General features: G+C 41.4%; 1 protein-coding gene across 4 annotated transcripts in view; it reads right to left on the bottom strand.

Moving 5' to 3' along the window:
- The window catches only part of Ambra1 (autophagy and beclin 1 regulator 1), a 184,537-nt gene that overhangs the window by 104,108 nt on the left and 69,176 nt on the right, over nt 1-11,253 (bottom strand). For 2 of the 4 annotated variants that reach the window (XM_021192016.1, XM_021192018.1), the window contains 2 exons: nt 9,741-9,827; nt 4,131-4,310 (listed from right to left, as the gene is read on the bottom strand). In XM_021192016.1, coding sequence (XP_021047675.1) covers nt 4,131-4,310; nt 9,741-9,827 — 267 coding nt within the window. The remainder of the gene's footprint in view (nt 1-4,130; nt 4,311-9,740; nt 9,828-11,253) is intronic. The other 2 variants (XM_029535860.1, XM_021192019.2) reach the window with 1 other exon arrangement.

Here is an 11,253-nt window from a genome sequence, read left to right as displayed (position 1 = left end):
TCTCTCTCTCTCTCTCTCTCTCTCTCTCTCTCTCTCTCTCTCTCTCGTTTGTTGAGACAGGGATTTTTCTCTGTGTCCCTAGCTATCTTGGAACTCACTTTGTAGATCAGGCTGGCCTTGAACTCGGAGGTCTATATGTCTCTATGTCCTGAGTGCTGGGATTAAAAGTTTGTGCTACCACTACAGGGCCCCTCTCTTTCTAATAATTTTAATTAAAAATAAAGACTAGCTAGAATTATCATAAACACATACACTATTCTCTTGCAAGTCTAAGCAACTACTGGAAAGAAAGCACTTTTCTTGAGCTTTTTTTGTAAGCTACCTGTCCTTTATCTAATGGGAAAGTTATATATTAAAATAGGAATTTTGCTATGCGTACATGACAACTACATTCAAGCAAGCAGTCTAAGCTCTAACACAGGCAGACAGTAATGTCAATAAGCAGACACACCTTTACCCTGCTTGTGAACTTTATGCAAAGACAGCTAGCTGAGGACTTCAGAAATGACCTGCTGACAGCAAGTTTCTGGACGTCCTATTTGTACATTTTGATAAACACTGGGATCCTGCCATTTCAAACTTCAACACAGATAGAGATGAATGACAGGAGAAGATGTGTGCTTAGAAGATAGTCATCAATCCAGACTACAAAAAAATAGAAAATTTAACCTGACCAATTTCCAAGGGCATCCTCCCAGAAGATAAACTGGAAAGACCTATTCCACAACAAGTATATGAAAGGACCCAAATATGATTGTACATCACTGTTAAAAGATTTTAGATCTTTAGACAATAAATATACTTATTCCTGGTCTCTAATCTGATACATCTCTGATATGGTGATATCCTCAAAGAACAACAAATGAGAATGATTTATTAGCCTCTTGTTGGGTCATTAAAGGGATTCAACAGGGCTGGAGAGATGGCTCAGCAGTTAAGAGCACTGACAGACTGCTCCTCTGAAAGGTCCTGAGTTCAATCCCCAGCAATCACATGGTGGCTCACAACCATCTGTAATAGAATCTAATGCTCTCTTCTGGTGTGTCTGAAGACAGCTACAGTGTACTCATATAAATAATAATAAATAAATGATATTTTTTAAAAAGGATTCAACAAAAAATTTAAATCTATTATTTATACATAAAAAGATATGCAAATAATCTATATCTGTATGCAAAGTATAAGTACATTAGCAATTGCTACATATACATATATATGAGGTGGATACTTTGGCTATAACTATATATACTATATATATGCTTATATATACTATAAATAGTTAACAATTATGCATATGAACTCTATAGTAACTGATACTTTTTGATGATGAACGAAAACCAAAGAAAACATGATCTGATTTCCTGGGGACTTTATGCATTTGGATAAAAACTGCTCAAGAACAGTAAAACGAATCTATGACTTAGAGAAAGGGAGAGTGGAGAGGATTATATGAGGCCTTACAGGTAAGATTGTGATGTACTCAGAAAATAAAAATAACCAATAGAACAGTGTCTCTTAATGTGTCCATTTAGGCAGATTCCAGATCACAAAAACCTTACCTGTTTCTGTGTACTAAAATAACTATAATTTTAAGTTTGAGGCCAGCCTGGTCTACAGAGCAAGTTCTAGGACAGCCAGGACTACACAGCAAAACCCTGCCTCAAAAAACAAGAGGGAGGGAGGGAAGGAGGGAAGGAGGGAAGGAGGGAAGGAGGGAAGGAGGGAAGGAAGGAAGGAAGGAAGGGAGGGAGGGAGGAAGGGAGGGAGGGAGGATGAATGAAATAACACCCTTTCTAGTTATCAAAGCTAAGGATTAGGATTACGGCAAATAAATTAAAACAGGCTGCTACATACAATCCCTAGTTTCTGCCTCTCCCTTCAGCACTAGAGACAAAAAGTAGCAATTACAACCAGTACTTAGCCTATAGGACCAGAAGGAGGACAGAGAAGATAGAAAAAGAAGAAACAGATGGCAAGAGTATCGACCTCTTTCTCTAGAAGACCTGTACTACTCATGTTAAGGTAACTGAGCCATAGCTGCTATCAAAAGCAAGATTACAGTTTATACCAAAACCATCGTCTTCCAAAAGGCAAACATCTGGACAAGGACATATAGGTGGGGCATTAGGGAGATTAGGCCATGGCTAATAAAGACACCGAGGAAAAACCTGGTAAGCTGATGAAGGAAAGGTAAAGAAGGCAATGTAAAACCAGGTCATGCTGAAGCCCAGGGAGATGATGAGAGCACAGGTGGGTTGGGGGAACACACACAGAAGGCAGTCTGACAGAGGAAAATCGAGGGGGAAGGAAGGGGAGAGCGAGGAGGTGGCAGCAGAAGAAAAGGAAGGTAAAATGAGAACAGAACATTTTAAACTAACCCAGAACTCCATTGTGAAGGACAAGTCACGAGGCAGAGTACAGCTGAGAGGCATGACCCCCACATCGCACCACTGGTTGAGAGGCAGTTTCAACTTCTAAGCATGCATAGAAAGAAGAGGCAAGGCAAGCCAGAGTCCAGAGTCCTAGAGCACTACAGAATAACTGAACTAAAGCCAGGTTTTCAGCAGTACTACAGTGGCAGCAACCTCACTGAAAGTGTTTCTCTCTCTCCCTCTCTCCCCCTCCCCCTCTTCCATTACTTCCCACTCTGTGTGTGTGTGTGCACACGCATGCATACACGCACACATGTATGTGTTTATATATTAGCAGTGCTGAAGAATCAAACACAGAACCTCACATGCTAAGCAAATGAATTACATCCCAACTCCATTGGCATGTATGTTTAAACTCCTTCCCTAAAAGGACCCTTGTGCTAGAAAAGCTACTACATCTCCAGAATAACATACATCTGTCTAGCTCCTTTCCCTGTTTGTACATGCAGCCATCTTACCCAGGAGGAAAGACAGAGAAAAGGCATGCTATGCTGTGGGTCAGAGGTGCTGGGCTCCTCTCGGGGATTACTGACAGGACCAGCACACTCACGCTCCATCTGCTTCATGCTAAACCTGCACTTGCTGAGCATTAAAATCTTTTTCAGACTACTGTATGTTTTCCTTTTGCTTCCCAGGATTCAAATGTTCATGTGTTCACCGTAAGCATCGAGAAGGCCCAGAGGTTATTACTCCACTATATCTCTGATCTCTCTGGCAAGGAGACTCTATAGCTCTGTTGCAAGTTAGCTTGGGAGGAGCCATTCGTGCAGCTGCCAAGAGGGAAATGGTTAGGGGATAGGCTAAGAACCCTTAAGATCCCAGATCTACCAAGGCATGTCAAGAAGGGCAGAGGAGAGTGTCATATTCCAATAAAGCCATCAAGAGGGGGCTTGGGGGAGAAGGAGGGAAGTACTTCTTTTTCTTTTTTTTTTCTTTTGCATGTTAAAAAATGACAAAATACAAAATCAAAACAAAAGCCAAATGTCTAATTTGTTACAAACTAGGAAAACTCAATTTCAAGCTGGAGGCACAATAAATGGCTAGAAGGTCAGGAATAAAATATCTGAGAGGCAGTAGGGCTGGAAAGCATGGACTCTGGAACTTGGAGCTGGTCCTGCTCTTAGGCCTTGTCCTCACCCCACTCACCAACATAAGGAAACAAAGAAAAAAGAAAAGGGAGTGGAGGAAGAGGAGATGCAGCACCGGCCACAGCGGACAGTGGCATCAAGGAGTCACTCCTCAAGCCAGTACCTTAATCTGACAGTGGGGCCAGGAGCAGGAAGACGAAGCTGAGGCAAGGGAATCAGATCTCAAGGAACAGTTTATTCAAGGAAATCTATACTTATAATGAAACTTATATTGTCAGCTCTACTATAGTTAGCAGAATAAGCACCAAGCCTCCTGCTTCCTTTGTCTGGTGTATGATCAGGAGAGCAGCAGCCATCCTCTTTCCACTATGGCCTGTGGCCCATTGGGCTGTCTCTTCCCATAGGCTCTGGTGAATTGGCAATGTAACTCCCAGAGACAGGAGTGCTCTAGGTACCTGGAACCCTCTGAACCTCATTCCGCTTTGCTACACATAAATAATAACTTAGGGGTTAGAGGCAAGAATGCTCACCACTGCTACAGAAACAGTGGCCAACTCAGAAGCACTCTTAGTCTGGGAGGAAGAATGAAGCAAACTGAGAATATACTTACTCAAAATCCTCAAATTCCAAGTCGGTTCCCTCTACTGATGGACCCTGGTTGTCTGAGGAAGAAGAGGAGGTGGAAGAACGAAGCCGATTCTGTTGGTAGCGCATGGAGCGCTGGCGAATACTGTCTCTCCTTGAGAGATACTGGATCATCCTCTGGGCGTAGTATGCAGCAGGAGATAATCTGAGAGAGACAGAGATGGACAGACACAAACTAGCACTAATGTGGGGAATACTGTAAAAGACAGAAAAAGCCAACTTCCCATGGCATCTCTCTGCTGATACAGCTCTGGATGCACGAAAAATATAGAGCATTAAACTCACCAGGAGGTTTGTGCTGCAGAATAATGTATACCAGACCACCCCAGTGCTTCTGCTCTGAGATAAGGCAAATAGGCCATGTAACCAGTCATCTTCTGATCAAGAGTGGCCCCTTCCCAAGAGGATTAGCACTGGGTCTTTTCCTTCTCAGGCTCTTATGGAACCTGGTTTAGCATTTAAGGGTGCTGTCCTTAAATAAGTTCTTCCTTGCTCAGTGCCCATACACAAAGTTTAAGAAAGGAAAAACACCTTAGTAATCAAGTCTGGATGGGGTTTTTTGTTTGTTTGTTTGTTTGGTTTGGTTTTTTTCAAGACAGGGTTTCTCTGTGTACTCCTGGCTGTCCTGGAACTCACTCTGTAGACCAGGTTGGCCTCGAACTCAGAAATCTGCCTGCCTCTGCCTCCTGAGTGCTGGGATTAAAGGCGTGCACTACCACGCCCGGCTGGATGTTTTATAGATGAAAAAAACAAGCCAGAAGACAATAGGACACTTAGATGATTAACAAAGGTACCCAGAGGCATCCTCTTTACCAGGACTTCTTTCTTCAACACACACACAGCTCCAGCTTTCCCCTAACTCCTATTGTCTCTTTGAAACTGGTAACTTCCCTCCCTCACAAATTAATCATAGGTATTTGTGCATGGAAAACTATCCAGGATAGGGATTGAGAGACATTTTGTACTTGAGAGAATAGAAAACCTAATAGAAAAGAATTTCCAATTTGTAGAATTACAGCAATTGAGAATACATCTCCTTTGCTAGGGTTCTATAGACTCCAGTTGAAACCAAGGATGACATATCTTAGCTCTCTGACAATTTTTAATAATACACAATTCTACACACTCCTTCCCCTTCTTAAGGTTTTCCTCCATCTTTACAACACTGTTCTGTTATTAGAGACTATAAACTGAGGACAACAGATAGTGTTAAGAGATTGCTAAGCCAACTGCAAGACTTTAAAGAACTTACAATGATGCAAGTACACTAATAAATTATATCACACAGAAATACACAAGAAAATAAATGAATGTTATATAAATTATATGAGAAAGTTCATTTCAACACTGTCATCAGTGGGGAAAACCCGAGAAACAACCCAGAAACCCACCAACAGATTTAAATTATTTCCATACAGAGAAACACCAGGAAGCCATTAAAAAGAACTGGCTGGGCACAGTGACATAAGCCTATACTCTCAGTACTACAGAACTAGAGCAGGTAGATCAGGAGGTCAAGGTCAGTCTCAACCACACCAAGTCTGAAGTTAGCTTGAGCTTTTTGAGATCCTCTCTCAACATTTTAAGATGTATGTGTACATGTAACAATTATACTTATCTACTCATAAGGCAACTCTTCCAAAAGAAAAATGTAAAATAGAGAAAGGGTTAGTGAGAAATATACTGTCATTCATACACACACACACACACACACACACACACACACACTTTTTTTTTCTCTGTATTTAAAAAAAAAACAAGTCATAAACCTAGTGTTACAAACCTGGGAGATTTTACATTTTTATAATGTTTGGATATCTAAAAGGGAAGGTGTGTTTTGTCTTCTTTTTATTGAAAATACTTAAAAACTGACTTAGAATAGCTGTATCTAAATGAAATAAAAGTATTTATTGTTGGGCACACCTGTGTGACTTTAATCTCAGCTACTCAAGAGGTTGAAGGACCTCAGCTCAGGTCAGTTGGGTAACTTTTTTTTTTTTTTAAGTTTTTTTTTTTTTGATTTATTTATTTATTATATGTAAGTACACTATAGCTATCTTCAGACACTCCAGAAGACGGCGGCGGATCCTGTTACAGATGGTTATGAGCCACCATGTGGTTGCTGGGATTTGAACGCTGGACCTTCAGAAGAGCAGTCAGGTGCTCTTACCCACTGAGCCATCTCACCAGCCCCCAGTTGGGTAACTTATATTAGTAACAGAGGCACCCCCAAAACTGCAAACATCTTGCAGTTCCACTTCCAGTACCTTTGATACTTTGTTCTCAGGAGTTCTACCTTCCTAGGCTAAAAGGTCTTGTAGTTAACTGCACTAGGACCTAAGGCTGTCATTAAAACTGTTAATGACAGTTGGGCCAGTTATCAAATAGAATTCTCAAGGAGCTAGCTAGTAATCACTGGAACTCAAAAGTTTACATGTTAAAATAATATGCTACACCGAGCACAATGACTCCAAATGACCTTTGTACAGTAGGTGGGCAGGGGCATGCAGAAGCCTAGATCAAACTAATCAGACAACAGCAACTGTTTTCCAAAAGCCTCAACTCGTGGCATTTTCACTATTCATAGGATAGGTTGCCAAGCATTCAATCACTAAACACCAGACATTGCACAGAAGTCAGTGCCTTCATGTTGTTCTTACTGTTATCTAATATACTAAACTCTTCCAGCAGAAATTAAACATGGATTAAACACAAAGAAATTAGACTAGAGGAAAAAAAAATATGTAACAGGGAAGAATTGGAGAGAACTGATGTGGAAGAGAACGTAAGTGACAACAAGCGCACCCATTTCTCAGCTTATGGATGGCCAGAAAGAACAGAAAAATACGGACTGTTACTGATAATGGCTGTAGAAATAACGCTGTTGCTGTAATATTGAATAAAGACTACCCTTTGTATAGAGATGTAAGCACAGCATCACATAACCCCTAGTCGTTTAATTACACTATAGGAATTTCTTAAACTATGAAACTAAATTACCAGTAGTACACATAAACAAAGGAAGAGAGAGCTCTGACAGAGTTTTGCCTTCCTATGTATCCAGGGGGAAAGGAAGGTTTCTGCATGCTTTAGAATAGGTCTCACAAAAGTTCTCCTTATTCATATAATATAGAACACAACTAAGAGGAGAAAAGAAATGAGTTAATGTGAGGAGATGGTAACAAATACCCTCCACTGAGTAGCCACAGGACCATCCAAACAACCAGGAAGGGTTCCAAGTGAAATCTTACGTATTTAAGCCTTTCACAAGGACAGAAATCAGAGTAGGAATTAATAACAGATTGCATGAAAGGGCAGTATTTGTAATCTCTACATTCTGAGACAGAGACAGAAAGATCAAAAGTTTGAGCCCAGCCTCCATTGGCTACACAGTGACCTAGAGGTAGCCCAGGCTGTACATCTGGCCCTGACTCAGAAACAAATCATTAAAGTTTTCCAGTCTAAAATTTCTGAGAATGAAATTCCTACCAATATCTGAAATTCACTATGTAGAGCAGGCTGGCCCCAAATTCACAGAGCTCTACCTACCTCTGTTTCCCAACTGCTGGAATTAAAGGTGTACACTGTCACAGCGTGAAAAGAAACTGTTTATGGAAAGAAGTTGTGTTGAGTGTTTTATGGTTCCTAAAAATGTGAAACTTTCCCTTCCCTTTTTAAGGACTTGTATGTTTTCCAACATAATTACAGACTAATCTAACTGACCTTGCTTCAATCACCATCTGAACTGCCTTTTTTTTTTTTTTTTTTTTGGTTTTTCGAGACAGGGTTTCTCTGTGTAGTCTTGACTATCCTGGAACTCACTCTATAGACCAGGCCGGCCTCAAACGCAGAAATCCACCTGCCTCTGCCTCCCAAGTGCTGGGATTAAAGGCGTGCGCCACCACGCCCGGCTGCCTACCTATTTTTTAATGCCCCCATCTCTCTATACTGCCTGGATCCTGGGATTCGCTGCTTCTGGGATATGGAAAATACAGTAAGAGGCCATGGCAAGTTTTTGTTCCACAATTATCTTGGTAAGAATGTGCACTACTGCAACAAAACTGTAGCCACAATAAAATCATTTACTATCTCTAGAGTCAAACTGGTCTTTAAAGATGTTTCCAGATAGACAGGAAAGCCTTAAAGCTCATTTAGTTTTATCTGGCCTACACTACTAACTTGCCTAGGCCACCACAGTAAACTATCCTTTTCCTCGTAACATTTTCTGATACTATTTAAATAAGTCAAGTTAGCATTTTTCAGATCTCTAATAAGTCATCAAATCCACCTGAGTCCACTCTTTACTGATAAATGTAATACAATTCAATGTTCCAGCTTTGGTTTTGTTATCAGCACCATCAGCACTAGGAACTTCAGGATGGTCCCTTAGGCTCAAATAAAAAATATCTTTCCCCCAACTTTTAAAAATTTCAGGCTTAGGAAAATATTTGACTGGGTGGATAAAGGAATTTGCTGCAAAAGCAAAAGGGCCTGTGTGCAACTCTCCAGCACCCACGTAAAAACTGGCCATGACACAGGTATCTGTGACCCCAGCACTGCAAGATACAGAAAGACAGATCACACGTATGCCTAGATACAGTGGCAAGTTTCTAGTTCAGTAAGAAATGCCGTCTCAAAAATGAACGATGATGCCGGGCATGGTGACCCACGCCTTTAATCCCAGCACTCGGGAGGCAGAGGCAGGTGGATTTCTGAGTTCGAGGCCAGCCTGGTCTACAGAGTTAGTTCCAGGACAGCCAGGGCTACACAGAGAAATTCTGTCTCGAAAAACAAAACAAAAAAAAGAACGATGATGATGATGATGATGATGATGATGATGATGATGATGATGATGATGGTGGTGGTGGTAGTGGTGGTGGTGGAGGAGGAGGAGGAGGAGGAAGAGGAGGAGGGAGAGAGAGAAAAAAAAATGATAATGTGGAGAACAGAGAAAGACTCCAAAGTCTTCATGTAGCCTCTGCCTGTGCCCATACCACAAACACACATATGCATAACACACACACACACACACACACACACAAACACATAGAGTCTTCAATAACCTTTCAAATGTCTTCTAAAACAGAATAAAGCAAGCACTTCAGTAAAATGACAATTTCATTCCATTATGCTTCCTTCATCTCTTCTTTGGGAAAGTGTCTAAACATTGACTTGATTTTTTTTACCCATTTGATATTGTAAATTTGTTTAATATAAGTAACTTCCCTACAAATAAAATGTTCAAAACTTTGATTCTTCTTTTGGCTGTCCATGTGACAGCCAATAGACTCTTGAATAGTAGGAAAAAATAACTATGCCCTGCACAGGTACCCTAGTGCCCCACTGACAGATGGTGAATCCCAAAGGACAATAGCTCAATTATAATTCTGTCACCAGAGATGCCATTCACTTACCTGCAACAATCCCCAATCACCTGAAACACCTGCCTTAACCCTGTGACTAAAGAGTAACAGAGCACCAGGACCAGAGAGGCACAGGTGGGGTTTCCCACAACTTGGCAACCCCAAGGGCTGCCCCTCCCCCCTCCTAGTGCCATTTCTCACTTTGGCCTTACCTCGCTGGGTCTGGGTAAATTGGGTGCTCTCTGGATCCTGCTCCATCATAACGGGATAATGAAATGAGGGAAGACTCCAGCAGCCTCCTAGCAGAGATTAAAAAGATGGCAATAATCCCTGTCAATCACCAACTCAGAGCTCAATCATAAGAGAAATGAGGGAGAGGTAAGTAAGATCCCCTTCACAGCCAGCTAGCATCTATCTGGGGTGTTCCCCTTCCAACAACCTAATCATACAGAAACATGAACAATGGAGAGCTATAGAGCTCCCACACTGGACAGGACCACTGTATTATGCTGAATGCTGCTCCTCAGTGAAATACACACAAAGGCAGCAGAAACATGATCTTGTACCTCTTTAAAGGTCCTTCAGCAGACAAACAGGCTAAAGTAACATAAGAGGAAAATGATGCATACAGAGAGATCATCACACATTCATCCTAGCAATTGGCTCCTGTACACCATCACAGTCCACTCCCTAATCTTCTACTCCTTCTGCTCTACCCACACACACCCTTTTTGTGAGAAAGAGTACAGTTGGGATTCTCCTAATAACTGACAAAAACCTTTTCTTTTATTATCCTGCCCCACCATAAATTCCAGCTAATGATAGTAACACATTTTATTAGGCAGTTTTTTTGGGTAGCAGGCCTTAGCTCATCCATAAGATCTTCTACATACACAAGAACACTGGCACTGGAGACTTAAGTACATGGGCCCATGACACACAACTATTAAGGATTCCCATGAGGCCTGTTTAAACTCCCATGGGCTTCAAATCTCTATGTTGTACTATACAATCTTCCAGAGGTAGGTAGGTAACAAGTGCCTACTGCATGTAGCCAGAATGAGCAATAAAAACTAGCAAACAGGAAGACTGGAATCCTATCACTCAGCAATAGCTACAAACTAGGCTCAATATTGCTGGATTGTCTGATTTTGTATTGCCAAAATCTGGATTTCTGCATGAAATTTCATGGTTAAATTTTAGCAAACTTAAATACAGCAAAAGTTATTTAAATATTAAAGGTTATTTAAAACACATCCAATAAACAGGTGTGGTCCACGGGCTTCCTGGTCTACCATACTACTTTCCAGCTCATTCATACACACACACACACACACACACACACACACACACACATTTGGCAGCCAGTCAACCTCCTAGTGCAGAGCACATCTCAAAGGAAGTGGTCTCAGAAAAAAAAGTGCATATTGTTTCTTTCCAGAAGCATCTTGCCTGGCTCTCCCAGGAGCAGGTCTCCGGCTCCCTGCCAGATTCCTCCTTAAACAGATCTGCAGGATAAGAACAGCAGCTACCCTTCTTTTCCAATTGAGTTAAGAAAATTCGGTGTTATTAAAACCAGCTGGCTTTAGGTATAGTCATGGGCAGTCACTATCCCAGCAAATGACCCACAATGGCATTTCCAGTCACAGCGAAGGCAAAAACAATTGACGCCCATCACCTTAGCTTTTACCCATCCTGCCTGGGACAAGCAACCATTAAACATAT

The sequence above is a fragment of the Mus pahari genome, chromosome 3, assembly GCF_900095145.1.
Source record: "Mus pahari chromosome 3, PAHARI_EIJ_v1.1, whole genome shotgun sequence".
In the NCBI taxonomy this organism is placed as follows: domain Eukaryota; kingdom Metazoa; phylum Chordata; class Mammalia; order Rodentia; family Muridae; genus Mus; species Mus pahari.
The sequence above is the reverse complement of the archived record's forward strand: the minus strand, read 5'-3'. Positions and strand labels throughout refer to the sequence as shown.